Here is a 23,674-nt window from a genome sequence, read left to right as displayed (position 1 = left end):
GATGACGGCAGCCGCCGTAAGAAACAGTATGACAGAACGTCCGATTTCTGCGTAGTTACATACGATTTTTCAGCGAAGCCCGCCAAGCAGCAAACTATAAAAACAGGCTTTTTGATGTATAGAGACGGATTTTGTGCCACTCTGATACCTATGATGGCGGACGTCAGAAAACAGGTGAACCATACAAGCTGTCTAACTAGATAACTGTTTACCTAACTACTGGCTAGATGTCTGGTTGTGATTCAAAATTTGTATGCGGCCGTTAATAATAAGCCTCACTTTTTTTTTTTTGAATGTGGAAAACGCTGGGAATTGAGGCACAACACATTCTGCCCACCGCGCGCGCCATTCGAAAGCGCAAAGCTGTGCAGCGCCTAGGTGGACCGGCTATGGTGTAGAAAAACAGTACACGCCACTCGATAGCGCACTTGTCACTTGATTTTCTCCGTCCCGCACGGGGCGCTGCTCCAAACAGACACTCTGTTTGGAGCAGTCAAGGGTACAAGTATCTTGGGGTGTGGATAAATAACGGTGCAAAGTATCTGACAGAGCATGAAAAATATGTAATGAATAAAGCTAGTAGGAATGCAGCTTTCATGAAAAATAGGGCACTGTGGAATTACAATAGGTATGAAGTGGTAAGAGGGATCCGGAAAGGGGTGATGGTTCCTAGTCTGACATTCGGCAATGCGGTCCTGTGCATGAGACCAGGTGTTCAAGCAAGGTTAGAAATCAAACAACGCGGCGTATGGAGGCTAGCTTTGGGAGCACATGGCAATACACCAAATCGGGGTACAGGGTGATATGGGATGGACGTCTTTCGAGAGCAGAGAGGCTAGCAGTAAGATAGCATTTGAGGAACGATTGAGAAAAATGGGGGAAAAGCGCAGTGGGCTAGGAAAGTTTTCAGATACCTGTACATAAGGAATGTTGACACGAAATAGAGAAAGCAAACTTGAAAATTGACACGCAAATATCGGGACAGCAGTAGGGGGACAAATAAGCAATTATCGGTAAAGAAAAGGGTTAAAGAAAGAGAGAGAGCTCTGTGGAAAACAGGGATGCTGACGAAATCGGCACTGGGAACATACAGGATCTTTAAGCAGGGAATTGCCAAAGAAAATATCTATGATAATTGTAGGGGAAGCTCTTTGTTGTTTGAGGCCAGGACGGGAGTTTTGCGGACTAAGACATATCGAGTCAGGTACCACGAGATAGACACGTTGTGCGGTGCGTGCGGAGAGAGGAGGAAACGGCTGAACACTTGATACTTTTCTGCAAAGGGCTTTACCCTGCATTTTAAGTGGGCAGAAGTAACCAATCGAAGGTTATCCAATTGGTGGCTAAAATCAAGACAAGAGTAAAAATTTCACAAGTCATGGCTAGGAGGCTTGAGCCACCGCCCGATTCAAAAGGTTCAGCCCCATTCGTCCAATCTCGCGCTAGCGTTCGAGATCCGTATAGGTAGCCAATTAAAAAGCTGTTTTCCCGTCTACGCAGCAACAATCACCGCGTAGAAGATGTCGAGGTATCCAAAGCGTTGCACTGGAAACAGCTGAGGACAAGAGTTATTAATGGAAAACATCTCCCATTTGCTAGTGACAATGTCCTTCTAGGTGCAGAGGTAGCGAATTGGAGAGCACGATTGAGAACCAAGACACGGGCAAAGCATAAAGGCGGGGCTAAGAATTAATATGATGAAAATTATATGGGAACGTTACGTCTACTTACGACCGCAGATCCTCACCGTGAATACGGTGGTTTTGGTAGGCACGCTCAGGTCGTGATCACCAGCTTTCCAGCATCTCTTGGGATGTAGGAAAATATGTGAAGTACTCCGATTGTATATTTTGCCGTTAAACTCACCTATGTAACATAAATTTAGTGGCGAACGAAAAGGGCTGAAATCGCACCGAGGGCTGCCTAGGAGAAATGAAAATGACAGGCGTCAAGCAGACACATCCCAGTTGAAATCAACAGAAGAAATGAGGTGGGCATGTAACGCGAAGGAAACACAACCGATGAGGGCAACGGAGCGGGGCAAGCATAGTAGGGAACGGCAGAGATGCAGGTGGTCGAATGAGGTTGGAAAGTATGCGGGGATTTCCCCCCTCCGAAAAAATAACAGGGGCTTTGGTATCGATACAGCGCTGGTCAATCCGTACAGGCGAACACCGCGGTGAAGCCTACAGCGCGCACCAATCGGTCATGACACGTAAAGAAATCAGATATCGGCAGCGTCGAAAGTGACCCACTGGCTGGCGCATGCATATCAGCGTACCGAACACGGCGCACAGAGCCAACGTCAAGACGCTACGGTCACTCGAGACGCGCACTCTCCCCGGCGAGATCAGGTGAACGATCCCGTCTTGTGCAGCCGTTCCGCGGCGACAACGTGCGCACATTCGCGCATCCCTGGCCCCGAGTGCAGCAGTACTCACGGGACGGTCATGTCCGGTCGAGGAAAATGCAGAAGCCCTCGGCGAGTAAGCGGAAAGTGGCGCACGGGCAGGCGCCGCGCACACAAACAACCTTCCAACTGGCAGAGAGCGGGTTGATGCTAATATCCTCCTTACAAATTTTGCGCCGCTGGGCTGCGTCTGCTAACGCACACGACGCCAAAACAGACCATAGTTTTTTACCGCCCATGGTTACTTACCCGCATGTACAAAGTATGTAACGTGCTTAAGGTCTTATAGGTCAGTAATTTTTAGTGAGGTTCCCCCATTTAAAATTAACAAATTATATATTCTAATAATTTTTATACATGCAGACGGTTACGGGGACCTGTTAGAATAAACATAGGCTTTGGACTAAATTGTGCCTTGGCTCTAAAAATGACCTTGACTGCTTTGACTTCGAGACAAGTCAAGTTCCTGTCATAGTCATCTGTGCACCAACGTGGTTGCGCGCTTTGCGGCGTTGTGTTTTGAGTGAGTGTATTACCTCAGCGAGAACTTTTGAAATGACCTAACGTTATCACGCTATTTCGCCTTTCGAACCATCTGCCAAGCTCGCTCGCTTTGATGGAAGTGGCAATGGCAACTTGTGTCGCTGGGACGGCAGCCACGGATCCGGGAAAGCAAGTCGATGCATCTACAAAAGAGGCAGACTGTTGTCCTCAGAAATCTCCCGACGACAGGAAGCCTCAACCCGGAATTGCCCGGATAAAACCTGAGTACTACGTCGTTCTCTGTCTTTGTTTTCTTAAACGCTGCACTAAGCCAGCCCCACCGTGTAGATTGGACGAGCGCTGGATTATTAGTCAGATCACGCGTTGTCTCACGACGTCTGTCACTTCGCGGTACCGAGCTGTTTATTGTGACGGCGCAGAGCTGCGGAAGTGCTGTCAGCAACTCTCGGTGAGAGCACGTCTGGTGGCGCAGGTTTGTGAAGCAGACCCCGGCACGCCAGGTGGAGGCTGCGTTCGTGGCGCCTTCGGACCGGGCGGCAGACGGCGGCAACGGGACGCCGCCCCCGCGCAAGAAGCTGCGCGGCCAGAACCACAGCCGGCCGCACCATCAGCCGCAGCCGCAGTCGGCCAAGCTGTGCTTCCGCCACCTGGCCGGCGATTGCCCGCATGGGCCGCAGTGCCGCTACAGCCACGACGTGCAAGTGAGGAAACTACAAAGCAGTCTAGGTTCACTATCTGCATACGCAGCGGTGACACCACAGAAGTAGGCACCGTGGCAAAAGTGGGCTGCACTAAAACTGCAGCCCACTTTTTGCTGCACGGTGAGAGCGAAATATGATGAAAGCGTAAGTGCACAAGAAGACAGGGGCATGAGAGAGAGAGGCAGTGCTAACTTTCAACTGAATTTTATTGGCGGCATGGAAGCATATGTATAGTGACACAAGTTGAACAAAGAGGAAGGACTCAACCGGTGTGCAAGCCATTTCCATCCAGGAATGCAATTTCCTTGTAGGTGGTATGCAGTGGCTTACAGCCATGGTGCTGCGGTGCGATGCCGCCAGCCACTATTCTTGGGGTGTGTGCCTGCTCCACAAGCATGTGTTCATCGAGAGTCGCATTCAAATTGCTGATTGGAGTCCGGGGCCATCGGAAATTCAGCGGGTAGTCGCTGGGTGGGATAGCAGCATCAAACTACGTCGTAAACGAACGCTAGTTCGAATGGGGTCGCTGTTAAGCACTGCTCGAGCGGGTCGAGAATTGGTGCGACAACAAAATTCGGTCGTGAATTGCAAGGTTCCTCACGATTCCAGAATCGAAGCTCACATAGCAGTCAGTGACAAACGCTTCTCTGGAACTGGAGAGCTACATTTGGTCCAGGTGCATTCACGGGGATGAGATCAGTGACCCAAACACTCAATCGCTGCGGCGCATATATAACTGTGGACGGCGTATGTGGTTGCACTGTGCTCAGCTGAGTACAGCGTAACCAGATACATTGTCCAGAGCACAACCCTTAATTCCTGAGCTCATCTACATGGGTGACCTTGATACGGTGCTTCAGATTTTAATCTTGAGTGGCCTGCAAATTTTAATGACGTGCATCCCGAATTAGTGCAGGACGGCACCCCAAAGAAGTTGAAGGATTTTATGTGACTTCGTCCTGTCTTCGATGCTAAAACGAGTTCTTAGGGCATGTGCTTAATTTTTTGGGTGGAATCATGGCCACCCAGACAGCATTTATTTTATTGTGGATGATGTGAAATCTACGCCTGCATCAGGGCGATACTGCAAGCTCATGAGCTGGCACAGCTCACTAACAAAACAGCTCACTAATTTCTGCACTGTGCACTGCGTTGGCAGAATCTGACACGAAACAGAGACACAAGACTGACAAAGTGTGGACTGTCAATTATCAGGTGCCATTTACTCATGTCAACTGTTGTCAACACAGTGGAAAACAGCGCAACAGCTGCAACCGGCCACCACCTGTAGCCTAGTTCAGTGCCTTATTATGAACAGCCATTGTGACAACCTGCGACTGCCTTTGTGAAAAAAAAAAAGCAAGTGCTCCGGTGTGGTAACAAAGTTTCCCAAGTGTGGTCATGTGTAGGCATTGTGTATGGAGGACTTGCACACAAGGCAGAATCGGCGCCTTTTCTCCAAGATTCACCCAGTGTACTGCAGATGCCGTAGCATGTAACTACCGTTTCTTGGCTGTGCCACATTACACTTGTGTTTCAGTCTTTCATTAGGCATCTGCCAGTCTTGCCTATGTATAAACCCTTTTCTCCAAAATTCGCCCAGTGTACTGCAGATGCCGTAGCATGTAACTGGGTCATCGATCTCTTCCCGGACCATCAGTGTTCTTGAACCACATGTGGCTGCCCACTTTCACTGAAACACTGCTGTCACTTACCCTGTCCAAGCATCAATCCTGGAATCATGAGGAACACAACCCGCGACCAGCTTTTGTCATTGCGCCCATTTCTCAACTGGTGTAGGAGCGCCAACCAGCACAGCTGCACATCCGGAGGGGTGTTTTTTTATGACTTAGCTGCATACAGCTATCGCAACAGGCGACTACTGGCCTAATCTTCGATGCACACAGATTCCAAGCTGCAATCTGAATGCAATACGCAATGAAAACATACTTGCGGAGCAGGAGTTCGTCTGCTATGTGCACTCCAAGCATGACAGCAGGCAGCGTCACTGCAGCTGTGCACCAATACATACTACCCATACGAGATGTTAACTAAAAGTGTATTGACGCTCTCGGCTGCCTTCTTGTGCATCATACATGCTTCTGTTATCTCAAGGATGTAATGGTTCTTGCTCCTGAAATGACTTGCACATTTTGCAGGTGACCGTTTCTTGGCTGTGCCACATTACACTTGTGTTTCAAAGTCTTTCATTAGGCATCTGCCAGTCTTGCCTATATATAGACCCTTTACAGAAAGTAGTTCTCTCTGTCTATGACAGGTGGCGCCACTATAGTAGGATGCAACTTAAGAAAGCAGCAGTTAACACTGGGCCATGGCCCGCGATGTGTTGTATTATGCCACTAGCCAATTGCAGTAGTAAACGAAATCAGCTTTTTCATGTTTGACTTTATTAAACAAGACAGATATCAAAATCCTAGACCTCATCATTTTTTTCTTGTGATTAGCTTCTTGTTTAGGTAACAAGAAAAGCTTTAACAACGGACTACTTTTTTTTTGTGGAGGAATTCTGTGCGGCTGTCCTAAATGTGGGCAGAGCTTCACTGCAGACTTAAACAACCCGGCTGCGGTATGGATGTCATGCGTTTTTGTTGAATTAATGTGTAGAGCTTATGTCCCTGTGGTCTAGTGGCAGAAAAATAGACATGCTTATTACATGTGGGGTCGCTTCGCAGCCCAGCCACTGTTTTTCGAAGAGCTGTCTTGAGAGTTCACTCTGCTTTCTTAGAGAACAAAAAGTTATTGTATGCAAAAAAAAAAATAAGCATATCAGAAACCCTACATGCTGGCAGTAGCTGCCAGAATGAGCTGGTAATACCTTCACAGCAATAATATGCGCTGTAGTAAGGTCTGCCCATTATTTTCAGTTTATTAAAAACCATCTTGTTGTGGTTATTAGTGCGTACACATTCACAATTCATCTTGTGAAGAAAGAACGTCAATGTGTGCATGCCTGTAACCTTGCCCACTTAGTTCGACAAACATTGATGCAGTGCACTGAATAATCTCCGAGCTTTTAAACATTTGAAATAAGTGCTTTCTGCTGGGCATCGGCATAGTGCTCACTGCAATGTCGTACGCACTTGGCGCGAGCACGCTGCAGACGACAGCGGAGCTGGTTTGCGACAGTCCTCAGAGGAGGCGTTTCGACAGTTCCCTTGCCCAGTGCAAAGGTCTACAGAAGTACGCTAATTCACGGGACAGTGGTCAAATTTATCATGACAGGACTTCACATATTTCAGCTTATTCTGGCATGCCACATCTGTAGGTGGTGAACCCCATAGACATTTTCAGTCTTACTTAGCAAGAGAGTACAGTCAAATGTTGTTGAGCTCCTGAAGCAACCTTTGAAAAATGTCTAGTCTTCCTTTGGAAGATAGAATGTTAATTGAGGGTAAAGTAATACCTGGGCAATCGTTCGGTGATCACACACGCGTGCACATTCGGTTGTAAATCTCATGCACAGTGCTGAGTGGTGAACATTCTTAATAGCCCTGAGCACATATTCCTCCGTTTGGCAAAAATATCGAACCCTGAGAAGTATATTTTCAGGCAATGCTCCACGTTTAATCTACGCAGTTTGGCAACTAATTGTGTAGTTCACAAAGAGTGTTAGACGGTGAGTTGATTAAAAAAATAAAAAGGTGCCAATGCCTAACTGCAGTTTGTTAACACATTCGAGCCAATGCAGGCAGGCGACAGCAGTCAAATAATTGAGGTGTCTGAACCAAACAAATTCCAGCGCCAACACATACTATTCACACTCACACCAAGTTTTGTGCCGTCAGGCAGCTCGCTATCCACAGCAGGAACCAGAAAAGCATCCGGCACCCTTTGAAATGAGAAGGCCAGCGATGGCAGAATGGTCACGTGACCAAATATGGCGGTTCCCATGCTTCTGCACAGTAAAGCATCTATATTTAGCCTCTAGGCAATGAAATACTGCTGCGCATCTTTGTACTGTTTGTTTGTTCGCGCTCTAAGCCGCCGGCAGGCGACTATCTTTTGTTTGTGACGAGAGATGTGACCAGAGTTATCTCGATTGATCATGTCCACGCGCAGAAACTTCCACATTTTTCCAGATTGTTGTAGTTTGTGTTGGTTCCTGATCTCGAAGGTTCCTTGCCAGCTGGTCAAGGAAATTGAGCGTGGTCAAGAACTGCAGGCATTCTGGGTGACAATCGCCGAGCACGCTTGTTGCTTTCGTCGCCGCCGAGTCATTCAATTCTTTGTGGGCGGAGGTCTGCTCAATCAACAGTTTTGTGTGGAAGCTTTTTCACTGTCTTCCTGCGCGCCAGACTTCCTTTACCACTATGTGACACTACGATGTACCACTCCTTATGTGCACTCCACAAACTTGTTCTGATGTTTCTTTTTGCACCCTCTTGAGCAGCTACGCAATACTACGTAATTTCGACAACTCGTCTGGGGCAGAGAAAACCAACCTCACGTTTACTGTATTGGCAACTCTTTTGAGCCTGTGTGAAATACCATGCACGTACAGAATCACTGCCATCTTTCTTCTTTTGGTGGACTGCTTATACTCTGTTTCATACGTAGCAGTCAATGGCCAAAGCTAGTGCACCTGTTTGTAGAGGCTCGGTCCACGTCCAAAAAGTAGTTCGCCATACAACCAAAGTGAATGCAGACATATTTCGTTGTGACCATGCCTGACAACTTCCTGCACTTCGTTTCATCTCTTGCCACATTTTTCTCCAGCAACTCATAGAGACTATAGAAGTAAGAATGACACATGGCAGTGTTGTAGCCAGCTGGTAGGGTGAATCGCCCCGACTCCATCCGCGCCTAAAGAGTAGTTCGCAGTCAGTGAAAATTGTAGCCATAGGGCCTGAACACTGAGCTCCTCACAGCTTCAATCGTGACTCCCAATGCTTACACTTCGTTTATATAGCTTTTAGTTTTGATCCCAATACGTGCCGAGGCTTCGAGAAGAACGAATGGTACATGGTGGAGTAATGTGGTTGTGCAGGTGCACTACTACCGCAGCCTCCACAGCATTGACTTCTATGTATGAAACGGGGTATAGAATGGCTCTTCCCACATTCCTTCAGTAGACCTTCTGCCACTGGTAGTCGCTTTTCTTGGAAACCATCACATCCTAAGGATGTGATGGTTTCAAAGAAAAGCGACTAGCTTGCTCGCTCAGACTCGGTGTTAAGAGGGAGCATGATTTTTTCATCGCGTTGATGAAGCACATGTTCACTATTGACCTTCTGACAAGCTTCATATTGGACAGTGAATGAGACAGGGGTAGTTTGATAGCTCTGTGGTGGTATTAGCAACCTACCTGGGTTACAAAAATATTGACATCAAATCTCAAAACTGCAACCTGTTGTCAACCTCGTGCGTGAACTCAAGCGAACTAAAGAACTGGTTTAATGCTTAACAGAGGTGTATGAACCCGTTAAACAGTAACTGGGCTGTTGTCAATAAAAATTTAAAAATCCTCAGCATATCTAAAAACCTTTTAAACCTTAAATTCTTGTAGATGTGTGGCTATCCTGTCACAGTGGGCTAAAATCAAATCGCTAAGAATTGGTGTTATGCGGGACACAGTACACACACCGCATTTCTGTAAATACACATCATTATTACATTCAATATAGGTCGAGTTCAAATGAAATTGTAACAGTTCTATGAACCGTGCCACTGATACACCTGCGGCATTCTGAAATGCTACAGTCTCAAAACCATCGATGCTGTTTTCCATACCTGCAAGCAGCTGGGCATCATCATCATCAGCTTGACTGCGCCCACTGCAGGACAAAGGCCTCTCCCATATCTCTCCAATTAACCTTATCCTGTGTCAGCTGCAGCCACCCTATCCCCGCAATCTTCTTTATCTCCTCCACCCACCTAACTTTCTGCCGCCCCCTACTATGCTTGCCTTCTCTTGAAATCCACTCCATTACCCTTAAGGACCAGCGGTTATCTTGCCTTTGCATTACATGCCCTGCCCAAGCCCATTGTGACATTCAGCGGCCCAAAACTCTGACAGTGAGACCTACTGCAGGATTTCTACAACCGTTCAACCACCGAGGCTCTTCCAGCAGATCGGTGTGGGCCTATTTGGCCCCTCCTCCACATCGATATCTGGAAACAAATGAATAATTATGGTGACTGACTACCTGACCCACTACGCTGAAGCAAAAGCAGGTGCAACAATCTCATAGTATAGGTTGTGTGTGGCTTGATCATTCGAGATAAACCTGATCGCATCTTGCATCGCAAAGTGATAAAGCCATGTGCCAGCAGCTTTCAGCTTGAACAAACAAACCCTATGAAGCTTTGCAACGGTATTTATTTATTTATTTATTTATTTATTTATTTATTTATTTATTTATTTATTTATTTATCACAATACCCACATTTCCAATTTTTACATGGCATCACAATGAGGGGGGGTGGGGGTATATGTATTACAAAGAATATTTCAGGTAAAGATTTGTATCGGCATGAACAAAGACTGGAAACAAGAGGTCACCTTTTTTTGTGAAACATTAAAACACACGTAACAACCAACCGCAAAAAGTAATAATAAAAGCAAGGCTCAAAGAAGCAGCTGTAAGGCATACGTCACAGAGCCTAATTACTAGAGATCAGTTTCACATGGATAAGTAGCACTGCTAGATACATTACAGCCGTATTGAGTAAAAGTTGTCATTACCCATAGTGGCGGTGATATCGCGGGGTAAACGGATTTGTTTCGAAATTGTTCTGGGGAAAAATGACTTTTTTTTTTTACCTCAGTTTTGCGCCTAATTTTTCGAATCTTATTGACACGGTTTCATTTTGAGGTTACATAATAGGAAGGAAGGAAATGGTTATCGCTCTGTATTCCTGTTCAGGAATGAAAAATATTGTGAAAAAACTTCAACCTTAGTGCCTTCCTGCACTTTTCCAAGGAATTCAGACAAAGGTTTTGTTTAGCCCCTGGCACACTAACCAATCTTGTGTAATTGCCAAATATATACCGTATCCCCAAATTTTGCACGTTTTTTCTCTACTCGTTGAATGTCAACTTTGAGCCATTTATCCTACACGGTACAGGTGTGGTCAAGTACAGATATGATATATGTTGTGTACAAGAGTTGTTTAATTTTAGCTGGAAAATGTTTAGTATTATGATGCACAAAGCCAAGTGCCTGATGCGCTTTGGCTGTGATCTATCCAATATGAATGTGCCATGTCAAACAAGGGGTAAAAATTGCACCTAGATGTTTACACTCACACAGGGTAAGTAGCTCGGTGATTTTTATGGGGTATTTATTTTCGTAAGGTGATGGCCTTCTTGTGAAGGGCATGTGAACTGTTTTTTGCAAATTGATATGCATACCTCCAGCACTACACCAGTCACCAATGTTATTCAAGTCACGTTGTAAGGCAGTACAGTCATCTTGATTATTAACTGCACGATAAACCACACAATCATCTGCGAAGAGGCATAAAACCAAGGAGAGTTAAATACCTATCATCATCAGCAGCAGCAGCCTGACTACGCCCACTGCAGGACAAAGGCCTCTCCCATATCTCTCCAATTAACCTATCCTGTGCCACCTGCAACCACCCTATCCCCGCAAACTTCTTAATCTCATCCTCCCACCTAACTTTCTACTGCCCCTACTACTCTTGCCTTCTCCCTTGCTAGACTGTTGAACATTACTTTGGTTTTCTGCATATTAATTTTTAGACCCACAGTACTGCGTTGCCTGTCTTAACTCACTGATCATGTGTTGCAGTTCGTCTCCTGAGTGACTTAGCAAGGCAATGTCATCAGCGAATCCAAAATTACTTAGGTATTCTCCATTAACTCTTCTTATCCCCAACTGCTCCCAATTCAGGCCTCTAAATGCCTCCTGTGGAGGACTATGGTGGCTGTGCAATCGTTATAGATATCTCCAGTATTTTCACATAAGTCTTCTACAACCTGATTCCACATTGACTGCTGAGGTTTCCACTGAGTCAAATGGTTTCTCGTAACCTGTAAAGGCTGTATGTAGGGTTTGGTTATACTGTGCTCATTTCTTCGTTATCTGATTGACTATGTGGATATTGTCTATTGTCGAGTACCCTTTACAAAAGCCAACCGGATCATTTGGTTGATTGAAGTCTAAGGTTGTCCTGACTCTATTAGTAATTACCTTAGTAAATACCTTGTAGGTAACGGACAGTAAGCTGATCGGACTGCAATTTTTCAAGTCCTTGATGTCTCCTTTCTTATGGATTAAGATGATGTTAGCATTAATGTTGTTGATGTTGTTGTTGCCGCGCTGGCTGAGGCTTACGGCGCTCGGCTGCTGGCCCGAAAGATGCAGGTTCGATCCTGGCCGCAGCAGCCGAATTTCGATGGAGGCGAAATTCTAGAGGCCCGTGTAATGTGCACGATGTCAGTGCACGTTAAAGAACCCCAGGTGGCCGCAATTTCCGGCGTCCTTCACTACGGCGTCCCTCATAGCCAGAGTCGCTTTGGGATGTCAAACCCCCATAAACCACAAACCATGTTGTTGTTTTTTATATAAATGAAAAACAATAGACCCAGAACGGGCCCCTTGCGGCACTCTTGATGCGACTTTGACCTCATGAGAGTTTCTGTTGCTAATAACTACACGCTGATGTCTTGAACTTAGCTATTCTTTGGCAGGAAATCATGAGGCTATTAATACTTTGTCATGAACGCTTTTCAATCAGTAAGTGGTGTGGCAAAACAACGAATGCTTTCTGTAAGTCTAAAAAAAATGACATCAACAGAGTATCCCATATATAATGTGCTCGCTAAATTGCGTTCATTCACTAAGTTGGGTAATAGCAGAGAAGCCACTGTGAAATCCATGTTGATTGGGACTTAGCAATGCATAAGTATCCTTATGTTTCATAACACTAGTAAAAAGGACAGGTTCAAACACTTTACAAACACAATTTATCAAATAATTAGGTTGGTCACAGGAAACAATACTGTGAGGTCCTGATTTGTGTGCAGGTACAACTTTGGCTAGTTTCCAGTCATCAGGCACAATGCTTTGTTCTAATGATTTTGAAAAAATAACCCATAGCTATTGAGAGATAGAGGAAGCACATAGAGACAGTAAAACAGCAGGAAAATCATCAGGTCTGGTAGCTTTTGAGTTACCAAGGCATTTTAATAACAGTTCAGTTCCCCTAGTATCAATGACTGTGTCATCCTTACTCTCAGCACACATTCTGCTGAAGATTAAAAATGCGGCCCTGGCATGAGCATGTCTACCAAAAACCGATGCAGAAATGGAATTGAAGCATTTGGCTTTAGCTGCGTTATCATGAACAACTATGCCATCACGATCAAGAGAGGGTATTGAAATATCAACTTTACGATTTATTTTGATGGTATTCCAAAATTCTTTAGGCCAATCTTTAAACAAGGGAATTTAAAGAGTCTAAGTACGCATGTTTTGATGGTTTCTTAGCAGCCTAATTCACTAGTCCTTGCTCTTAGTTCATCTTTCTTGGAGGCTGATGAGTTCTTGTCTGAGCAATTCTGCGTACTTCCTTCGTGAACCACGGTTTGCTTCTACTACGCCTTGGTGACAACCATGACAGCACAAACTGTTCACGCAACTCAAGCATAACTCAAGCATAAATGTAAACATCCCAAGCACAATATTGGCTGGTTCAAGAAACTAATAAACGAGATATACAAAAGCTGATACAACATTATTTGAAAAACGCTCATTATTATTTGGCCATTGCGTGTGCTGCTTGCTGCGGTGATTGCTAGTGGAAATAAAAGTAGTGAATTTTTTAGTCAGTTCTTCATCACATATATCCTCACTGATGTCCACTTCCTGTGCTGTTCTCAGTGATCCTTCAGTGAGGAATCACTGTGGTCTTAATGCTCAGCACCCTTGCATCCCATGTCAGACAGAGGGCAAATTTGATCATTCTTTCATCTTGCAGAGACAGGATGCCAAGGAAGTCATAGCTGGTGCCTGTTTGAAGTTGGGGCAAAATTTAACGTCATGGTAGAATGGCGCACGTGTTGCAATCACATCTTTGCCTTAGAGAGAGGAGCAGGAAGTCTCTGAGGTTTTCTTTTCATTGTCACCACAGCAATAGCTGCTCAGCTGCATCGTTGGCATGGTAGTAGATCATGACTCTGGACTGCATTCTGTTGCTGGTCGTGGGGAATGCTATACAAGTGGGCGTGTGCACTCTCCGGACTGTCTCATCTTAGATCACATAATCCAGGTGTGCTTGAGCCCAGAAGTGGACACCTAGGGCTGAGAAGGAGAAGGTTTGTTTCAAGGAGTGCGTCCTGTCTGAAGCGTTTTGCCTTCAAGCGTTGACCGCGAAAGCACGGGCATTACCATTTTCAGTCATGTGATCATTCCGCCAGTGTCAGTCCCTGAAAGGCACTCTTTCGGGGTGATGGGCACCAAAAAAGCATTGTGTGAATACATTGGGCACGTGTTAGTGTTGTGAAATGTTTCATTTAACTGTCTGATTTACGTGTGTTTTTGACTGCCTGAATTGGCCTGAATATGTCCACAAACAGGTCAGGCTTCTGGATAGCATTAAAAGCCTCATTGGAGAAAAAAACCCAGCGGCGTCCAGTTGTGTCCTGCTTCATATGGCATAATATTTGCTGATTGGACGACGATACTCCACATTGGTCAGTCACAGAGTCAGCACGCCGATGCTGTGATTAATCCCAACTGAACGGAAACCCATCGCAAGCCGTCTGCAGCTAAACCGATTGTCTCTCCTGTCAGAGACCAACTTAAATCGCAGAGTCGGGGCGGAAATCGCAGCATGTGAAACAAACCTTACATCGGTGTTGGCCCGGACCAAGCCGGCAGTGCTAATTATTCAGATTTCCGAATTAACGGGGCTCAAATTAACGAGCTTTCACTGCATTTTTCTTCAGCTACTGGCAGTTCTGAATTAAGTCAACATGTAGTGTTTAGGCTATTTTGGTTGCCTTTTATCCAGTACAACAACTTATGTGCTGTCTGGAAGCCTGTACATGCAAGACATCCCTTGGAAGGCAACAGTATGCGCCGCAAAGTGCCCCACAGTCAGCTACCGCATAAAATTTTCCACGAAAATTTTCCTTTGTTTCACTGCATCATTCTTTTAAAATGCACTTGAGATTTGTGCAGGGTCAGCAGTTGGTTGAAAAAACCCTTCAGACACGTACACAAGCAGTGCATCTTTAGTTTGCACTGAGCACCAGCGCAGTGAATGGTCAGTGAGAAGGCCAGAGATAGTGATGGTCACTGTGGCACCACCTTTTGTGATATAAGTTTTGGTTGCGAAGCGAATAGAAATAATAAAAATTGGTTATGAATCTAATATTATCAAAGAGTTTCTAATTTCGAATATCAGTGCAGATGGTTCAGGCTATAGTCGACTACAACCTTAAGCCTGCGGAAGCTCCACCCACATTCAGGTCCATCGCACAGAATCGCTCTAATACAAAAAAGTAGTCTTTTAGTAAACACGGAGTGGAATCGGCTACTTTCATGCAAAACGGCTTGTTGATGTTTTATCATCAACAGTGCACCCCCACGGCACCAGAAGTTATCCACCAGAAAATTTAATAGCACAACTTCATGCTCTCTATACTTTGCCTAATATTTTCCAACTTTAAACACGCTGTTTTGGCAAAATAAAATATTCGTTTTTTTTTTATCACTGCACATTTCATTAGTCTTTTTACTAAAATTTAGCAGACGGTCTCTCGCCGTGCAAATAAATGCTCTCGGGCGCCACCCTGCTGTTATTGGCTGATTCCTCGTTGCGTCAAGCGGCAGTCTCATCGTTTCGTCATTTTGACGTCACTGTCAATAACTTTTTAGGGAATTTGTGATTTTTCTTTAATACTGCCTCAGGCTAGCAGAGTAACACAGTGTTGCCAACTGCTGTTTCTTTAAGTTGCATCTTACTATAAACACAGAAGTACTTCCACAATACCCAGCTATGAAAATAAAGAGATGTAATCCAAACAAATTTTGTTTTCACCGAACATCAACACAATTTACCATACCTGTAAGGTAGGGGGAATCATGCAGTAAGACAGTAATACTTTGTTTTGTAAGCTGATACCTTGTTCACAATGTTTTGGGCAACAATTTTGTTGTGTGAAGAAAGTCTAATATGGCAATTTAACTTGCCGACATGAACAAAAGGCTACTGAATGCTGGCATCCATGAAGCATTCTAAGGCAGGCAAATCCTTTTGGACGTCAGCGGTCGGTTATCGGTGAAGCAACGCACAAGGCACTGCTGGCTAAACGCAACAACACGGCTCACAAAACAGACACAGGAGCAACCGAGCAACCTCAGCTGCAACACGAGCAAGGCCATATCCCTTCCACACTCCCTCGCGACGGCTCAAGGCAAAGCATCGGTTGTGGAATGCCGCTCCTAACGCAGTGTTCACGATGACACATAGCCCGTTTCGCCTTCACACTTCAGTTTTGGTGGACACTGCAAGCCCCAAACGCTGTTGCAAACAGAAGGCGCGAAAACGAAACTGCAGCATTAGATTCACCAATGCACAGGCTGAGCTCGACGTTTTGGTACTGTACTTTTTTTTTCTTCTCTTCTCTGACTAAGATATGCAGTCTCAAGATTACAATTGACAACAGTTCAGAGTGATCAAAGCGGTCGCCGCGAAGCAATTGCAGCAGCGCACACAGGCCACAACTTCGCCCCTTCCGCTATCCTCCACAAGCCGGGCCATTTCCCGCGTCATGTTCCTTACTATAGTGATCAAAAATTAGAACTCGCTGTCAGTCGGATTTGCAGCCAGTTGTCGACTGTATCTTGGCACGATGCAGTGAGTGATGTGCCGCATGATGCTGTGTGCCGCTGCAATTCTCAATGGCCGTCAGCGCATAGATGTTATGCAAGGCCTATCATTACCGCGTGCGGGCTTTTCTCGCATGCTGGCAGTCGAGTCTATGAGGAAAAAGCAAATTAACTTGTGTGGCAAGTGCAAGATGCTGCCATTTGGAAATGTCGCGATGTATAACCCTTGGTAAGGCAACTACATTCCCAATGCGAATTTTTAATTGATAGGCTTCTAATGCCCTGAGGAATGGCACCATGTTTAGATTAGGAGAGCCAAAATATGTGGCTCGTATCTATCCCACTGATATTGTGGCCGCGTTTGAAGTGTGGGGTAAAAGTAACTCATCACCGTTTTCAAAGAACACAAAAAGTATTTGTTTTCAACAAGGGCTGCCTTGGACATCTTTAAACTAGACAACACTTGGAAGTTTGCAGCCTTTACATTTCCTTGTAAAAAAAACACTCGATCGACCGGGAAACACGGCAGGTTCGGAACTCATAATTTGTGCATGCTTTCCATCTCCCTTGTAGAACACCAGTGGCATCTTTCTTTGTTTTGACTTGCCTCACTGCGGGTGCTGCTTATGGCCCATGAAGCACACTTAGTTTTGGGTGGCAGCCATTTTCTGTCCATCCCGTTTTTCTTCCTTGTTAGCAAACGCGCCAATATTTTTGCATTTCCTAAATGTGTCGCTGTTGATGAGTTGCCTTCCCAAAAGTAGCTGAAACAACACGTAAATACACTCTTTGTACCTAGCAAACTGTTACTGGTGAAAGGCATCCATTGCAGCGCATCCAGCACGAAATAAAATAACCTCTTCGAATGATGATCAGACTGGTGGCTGTTGCGTCACTGATAAAATCAGTCCACAGCACCCACCCATCTATTGTGCTCGGATACACACTTTGGGCAAACCACTCATACCACAGACCTATTAGTGAGGCTTCTGGACATTTCTGTGCTTTTCTTGGAGTCTTGGAATTTAGACTTAACACGTGCATTTTTATTTTCCTGCCACTGAAAGGCTGTTACAACCTCATTTAAGCGCCACACATACTCGCTTTTATGAAGAGTAATGTCGGGCTTTACTTCAGGACGATTCTTGAGGTCAAGGTTGAACCTTAAGGTTCTTAAGGTTTAAAGTTCGCTTCTTAAGGTAAGGTGTGAACTGTTGTTTTGCTTTTCCGTGAGCCTCATAGTAGTGAAAATATTTTTGAAGCACAGCTGAGTTCTTGGCAGGATGTCTTCTGGACAGGATGGCTCGCATGACTTTAGTGATACCACAATGTTGGTGGGTGTCCTAATGCTTCAGGAGGAATGACCGTCTTATCTTCAACTTCATTCATTACACCTGTGTTTTCTAAGGTGGTACATTGCTTCTTGTTTCATCATTTCTTTTGGTATGTCTTCCATTTTTCATCATGCTTGTAGAAGGTGTTGTGTTGTGCCCTTAGAGAATGGCATATACTTGTAGGCGGTACTTGGATATCTTCCCCATCTCCATGAGTCTCCTCAGTTAGCACTGTGTGCTCAGATATGTTGCAGTAAAGCTCAAGGGCTTCTTCTTCAGTGATCTGGCTTGGGCCAACCCTAGAATTTAATAATTAGTTATCCAGATACCACGAGAACAAACGCAAGTGACTGAACGGCACACACACAGTTCTGACTGATGCTTGGGTGAGCAAGTGGCTCCTAGTTGACTCAGTGGTACACATGTAATCACAGGATATATAAGGAACACGCGAAAAGAAAATGTGTGGCAAGGCAGTCATTATCGCGACATCTGACTTGGTGCGGCATTCAAGAATAATGATAATTTCACCATACCATTCAAGATGTACCATGATGATTTTTGAAATCTAAGCCCTAGAGGCCCCATGCTCAGAAACAGTGAAAGGGGAGGCTTACCAGGTGTATGTGTAGCAAAGGGTAGCTTCCTAAAAGCTAGCCCAAAATACTGGGAGTAAAATTTTACAAGGCCTTTTTTCACAGATGTGTTTTTTTCTAGTGACACATACTGATTAATTTCAGAAGTACAAGAATCTCAGATCTCTTCTCTGTTCCTTCACAATGTCGCAGCACATCAGTAAGTGGAATAAAGAGTACTCATTGCTTGTTGTGGAGCATTCAGAGGCGAATTGAAAAGTGTGACGTTTTTGACCCCGCATGCCGCAAGGGTTAACTTGTAGAAACAGCCTGAGAAAAAAAAAAGCGATGACGGAAGGGCACTCATGCGGTGAAGTATGCTTTTCCGTCATCCTCATTTTTTTTTTTTTCATGTTGTTTCGTTCAATATGAACCAAGGAGTCCAAACCAGAACTTTATTCGCGATGTTTTGCCACCAGTTTATATGGGCAAGATATTCATGATTTCTGAATATTTGGGAGGTTCAAATAGTGAAATTGCAGTGCAAATTGAATAGTAAATACTGTTAATACACTATTCAAAGTTTTGATTATTTGCACACCCGTATACTTCATTTCATACATCACATGCAATGTCGTCAAAGCTAGTGCTCTTGTTTGGGCTGCCTGCACCCCACAATCAAAAAGCAGTGCGTTCCTTGTGGAGAGTGAAAAAAATAACTGCTTGCCCTGCAGGCTTATTACATGATACCATTGTCATGAGCTATATTAAATGTGCTCTTATTTCTGGCGACACCCTGTTGCTTCCTTATGCCCTAAACTACTTGGCCGCAAAACAAGTGAAGAGTAACGCACCTTGCTTTGCTTTCCATGCAGGCTGCTTCCATGCCTTTCACAATGTTACACCCGATGTGGGAAACGGAGTGTAGTTTATACCAGACAGGACACATGAAAAGAGCAGGATTGTAGCGAGAGCCAGGTGTTATACATTTGCAGAATTTGGTGAGGTTAGGTTCTTTGCATCAGAGAAGCAATATGTGTGATATAATTTGGATATGCTTATTGGTAGAAGATAAGTTGTGTAGCATGGCAACATACTTAGCTCTTTAGGACTTCTTGGCATTCCTGGTGGTCGGAGGGGGAATGTAGGGGTTGTACAAACAAGAAAGGTGATGATGTAGATGTCAGTTACTATTGGGGACAAAACTATCCAGGACACATAAAATGGAGTGCAGTCACCTAACTTCACAGCCACACACTGGAACACATGAATAAAACTAACCTGCGCAAGTTTGGCTTTGAGCCACCAGCTCCTAATGAAGCTTTGGTTGCCACTTATATGCTCTGGAGGCCTTTGACCATGATAATTACTTTTTACTAGCTGCATAATCACTTCGATTTATGTATCACTGGCAACATAAATAGCTTATGGATTTGGAATGTATTGGAAAAAAATAAATTGTGCTTATGGCAAAAGCTGTGGAGGTGCTAAAACCCTGAATGTGTTGATGCAGGCATTCCTAGATACCAAGCCATCTGACCTGGGAGAGAAGTGCCCTCTTGTTGATGCACATGGTGGCTGCCGCTATGGTGTGGCCTGCCGCTTTGCCCAGGCACACCCAGGTGGAGCCACTGCTCCGCCCTACTCTATCAACGGTGTTAGTGGAACGCCAGGAGAGTCCAATGTCCTGGACAAAGGACTTCAGCAAGCGTTAAGAAAGCGACAGTTTGACTTTGGACCAGCGGAAAAGGTAGAGTGTTTTACCAACTTTTGAACTTAATTGGAGGTTGCGCATGGCTTTTTCATCAGAATAACTGAGTGGGCCAGGAATTGTATCTACTGAGAAGATTTAAGATAAAAAGATTCTTGTCTATAAGTTTTCACCCCCCCCCCCCCCCCCTTTGCAAATGGCAGTTTTTCTGAAAAAAAAAATCGCACATAAGTCGCACTAGTTTAGAAAATGCACCTGTTCATTCAGTTAGCAGTACAGAAACATTCTGAAGATTTCTTCATCAGGAAGTGCGATGAAAGTTCATGCTTGTGGCAGCTGCCGTGCTCAGACAATTCTCGGCCCTTCTTCCTGTGGTCTGCATTTTTGGTTGGCTTCATCGACCGATGGGCTCCTGCTGGTTTTGCCAGTGCCAGATATTTCTTTGATCGCATTGAACTGTCTCCCTGCTGCTGCCCGGTTCCCATTCTCCAGTGCACATATTGGCACACAACTTGAATTTTGCATTGTAACTTCTTCACCTCGCAGGCAACATCATGTTGAGCAGGAACAATGCACGATCGCATGAAGCCAAATAGAGGTGCCACCAAAATTGAAATTTTTGAAAATATGGCTGGATCGGCTAGACTGGATGTGCCTAACGCTTTAAAAATAACTAAACTTTTTCCTCTTTTACACATCGATTTTCTTTTCAGACAGATTTAGTGGTAGGTGCAGCAAAAAATAGCATGCTATTGCACATCATTTTTCGCCATATGTTTGCGATTTTCACAAAATTAGTGCCATGCTGTGGCAGCGCCGCAAACTAGTCTAAGGAGGATTGGCATACAGCACTGTTTGTTCCGTTGCGTGAGTGATTTGCCAGCATACCTAGATCTTGTAAGAGTTTTGCTATAAAAATGTATCTTGGGAGCCCTGTTACATGGATGTTTGCTTTGTGATGTGATAGAAGAGGTGGCAAATGCCATTGTGCGAGCTTTCTGGTGCCAATAATATGGGTACTGCAACTGGCGTATCATGGAAAGCGCTATCATTTAAGTGCGCTCTACCATGTAAGCAGCAAGCATGCTTGTGATCTGCCCACTGAATCACACCGTACGGCTGTGCGATATCAGTGCACATTAAAGAACCCCAGGAGGTCGAAATTATCTGGAGCCCTCCACTGCGGCGTCTTTCATAGCCTGAGTCGCTTTAGGACATTAAACTTCGTAAACCAAACCAACCATCATTTTTTGCACTTATATAATTAGGAGTTGAATGAGATTTCAGACTTTTTGTGGAACTGGAATCGTCATTAACTCCATAAGGGCGTGGACATGTTCGTGACCAATATTTTAGACTCTGTAAAGTCCGAAAGTGCTATATTTTTTTTAATAACTTCGACGTGGGCGAGGATCGCTGCCGCAACCGGCCGGCTGTTGTTTGCTGCCATAGAAGGTGCAATCTTCGATTCGGTTTGACAAGTTTGGCTTAGAGGAGCTTGGCTATTTCTGTCCCTGATTGTGGCACCTCAAATTAATAGCTTGCCTTTCATTCCCATTGAGGTGGCTTATAAATTGCGACATGCAAGCCTGGCACGCAGTCGCATTTCTAACAGGATAGTGGTGGCGTCTGCCACGGCTCATGTGCTGCCTCCTTTGGTGTGGGGAGCCAAGGGGGAGTTGTTCAGGAGTGCAGTGGGAGGTGCTCTCTTCCACTCACTTTCTCTCTTGAGCTTCCTCTCACTCGTTCCAGTTGCTGTTGCCGAGGCAAGCAAACTCTGCCCTCGTTTCACAGGATGCATGTCGGGTGATGAGAGGAGTGCATTGCTGCATACTAGCATAGATTTGGTTCGTGGCATGGTGTGGCACAGACTAGTCACTAGGGTTGGGTGAACCCCACAACATGCTCAGAAGAGTAAATCAAGACCATTGGTAGTTCGGGTCATAAAAACAAGAATGATGCTTTCTTAAAGTAAAACTCTAAACATGCACATAGCGAACGCATATCCCAGCAGGTGGCCAAAGGCAGTGGTGCCACTGAACTAAAGAATGCTGCACCTGGGACTTTCCTAGAAGCACCCCAAATAAACTCCAAGGTGACACTGAGGCTTGTTCTGCACACGCATGCTGTACACGCATCTCACTAGTGGACTTGCAGTCATTTGTTTCATTTTTGCTCATTTGCATGCATAATGGAAGCACAATCGCTGCATTCTGATGGCAGCTTTGATCTTGTAGACAGTGCTGTATTTGGACATCACTGTAAAAATGTCACTAGCTTCAGAAAAGCATGGATCATCTGACACAGAAAATATTTATGCAGCTACTCGAAGCCACTGTTCTGAAAAAATTCTGGCTGCAAATATTGTATAATGGAAGTAAACTGAAGTATCGGAAATGGTTGACTCAGTACAGTAAAAGCTCGGTAATTTGAACTTCACCTGGCTGCCAATGCAGTTCGAATTAGCCGAAGTTCCAACTAATGAAAGTGAATAGCAAATGGAGTACACTGTGATCGGGATGCAGTTCTGCCTGGCTGCGATCAATTGAGATAAATCTAGTCGCGTCTTGCGTCTCAAACAAAGCGATAAAGCGGCGTGGCGGCAGATTTGAAGAATGAACAAACACTGCAAAGATTGCGGCATTACTCTCCTCTCAAAGAAGCATCGACCCGATGGATTAAAAGAAATAATGCAACTAGCAACAGATAAACCGGATCTTGCGAAAATGGACTGTGGAAATGCAGCGTACTTTAGCGCACATAATAGGGCTTCAGGCGGACGACATGGACAACTTCTGGTCGTCCGCGGCATCGCTGGGATGCAGTCATTGCGTCAGGGATGACTTCATAATCCACTTCACCTAGCCGACGAAGAACCTTGTACGGGCCGAAATAGCGGCGCAAGAGCTTTTCACTCAATCCACGGCGGCGAATGGGCGTCTACACCCAGACTTGGTCTCCTGGCTTGTATTCCGCGTTGCGGCTTCGTAGGTTGTAGCGTCTGGTGTCGGTCCGCTGCTGACCTTTGATTCGTAATCGGGCAAGCCTTCGAGCTTCTTCTGTGCGTTGAAGGTAGGCGGCGACGTCGACGTTCTTTTCTTCTGTAACGTTTGGCAGCATGGCGCCTAGCATGGTCGTTGCCTACCTGCCATGGACGAGCCTAAAAGGCGCCATCTGGATGATCTCCTGCACTGCGGTGTTGTAGGTGAAGACGACGTAAGGCAGGATGACATCCCAAGTCTTGTGTTCGGCATCGACATGCATGGCGAGCATATCGGCGATGGTTTTGTTCAAGCGCTCGGTCAGTACGTTGGTCTGTGGATGGTATGCAGTTGCCCTCAGGTGGCTGGTTTGGCTGTAACACAGGATGGCTTGCGTTAGTTCCGCCGTGAATGCTGTTCCTCTGGCCGTGATGACCACATCGGGGGCGCCGTGTCGCAGAAGAATGCACTCCACGAAAATTTTGGCGACTTCTGCTGCTGTTCCGTAGCGGGTCAGGTACATGGTCGCTATGATGATCCACTTATTTCCAGACGTTGGCTTTGGGAAAGGACCAAGCAAGTCCATGCCGATCTACTGAAAGGGCCTTGAAGGGGGTTCAATGGGGTTCAG

General features: G+C 45.3%; 2 protein-coding genes across 4 annotated transcripts in view; one reads left to right on the top strand and one right to left on the bottom strand.

Annotated features, from left to right (window-relative positions):
- The window catches only part of LOC144124645 (glycerol kinase 5), a 166,778-nt gene extending 164,145 nt beyond the window's left edge, over positions 1 to 2,633 (bottom strand). Inside the window, exon 1 of the mRNA XM_077657451.1 lies at positions 2,442 to 2,633. Coding sequence (XP_077513577.1) covers positions 2,442 to 2,452 — 11 coding nt within the window. The 5' untranslated portion in view covers positions 2,453 to 2,633. The remainder of the gene's footprint in view (positions 1 to 2,441) is intronic.
- A 232-nt stretch (positions 2,634 to 2,865) lies between these two features.
- Positions 2,866 to 23,674, top strand: part of Dus3 (Dihydrouridine synthase 3) — a 78,897-nt gene continuing 58,088 nt past the window's right edge. For 2 of the 3 annotated variants that reach the window (XM_077657448.1, XM_077657450.1), the window contains exons 1-3: positions 2,882 to 3,178; positions 3,387 to 3,615; positions 19,865 to 20,101. In XM_077657448.1, the coding sequence (XP_077513574.1) occupies positions 3,027 to 3,178; positions 3,387 to 3,615; positions 19,865 to 20,101 (618 nt within the window). In that variant the 5' untranslated portion in view covers positions 2,882 to 3,026. Of the gene's footprint in view, positions 3,179 to 3,386; positions 3,616 to 19,864; positions 20,102 to 23,674 lie in introns of all 3 variants that reach the window. The other variant, XM_077657449.1, reaches the window with a different exon arrangement.

This window comes from Amblyomma americanum, chromosome 3, assembly GCF_052857255.1.
Source record: "Amblyomma americanum isolate KBUSLIRL-KWMA chromosome 3, ASM5285725v1, whole genome shotgun sequence".
Classification (NCBI taxonomy): Eukaryota; Metazoa; Arthropoda; class Arachnida; order Ixodida; family Ixodidae; genus Amblyomma; species Amblyomma americanum.
Note: the sequence above shows the minus strand (reverse complement) of the source record. Positions and strands in the feature narration are given on the sequence as shown.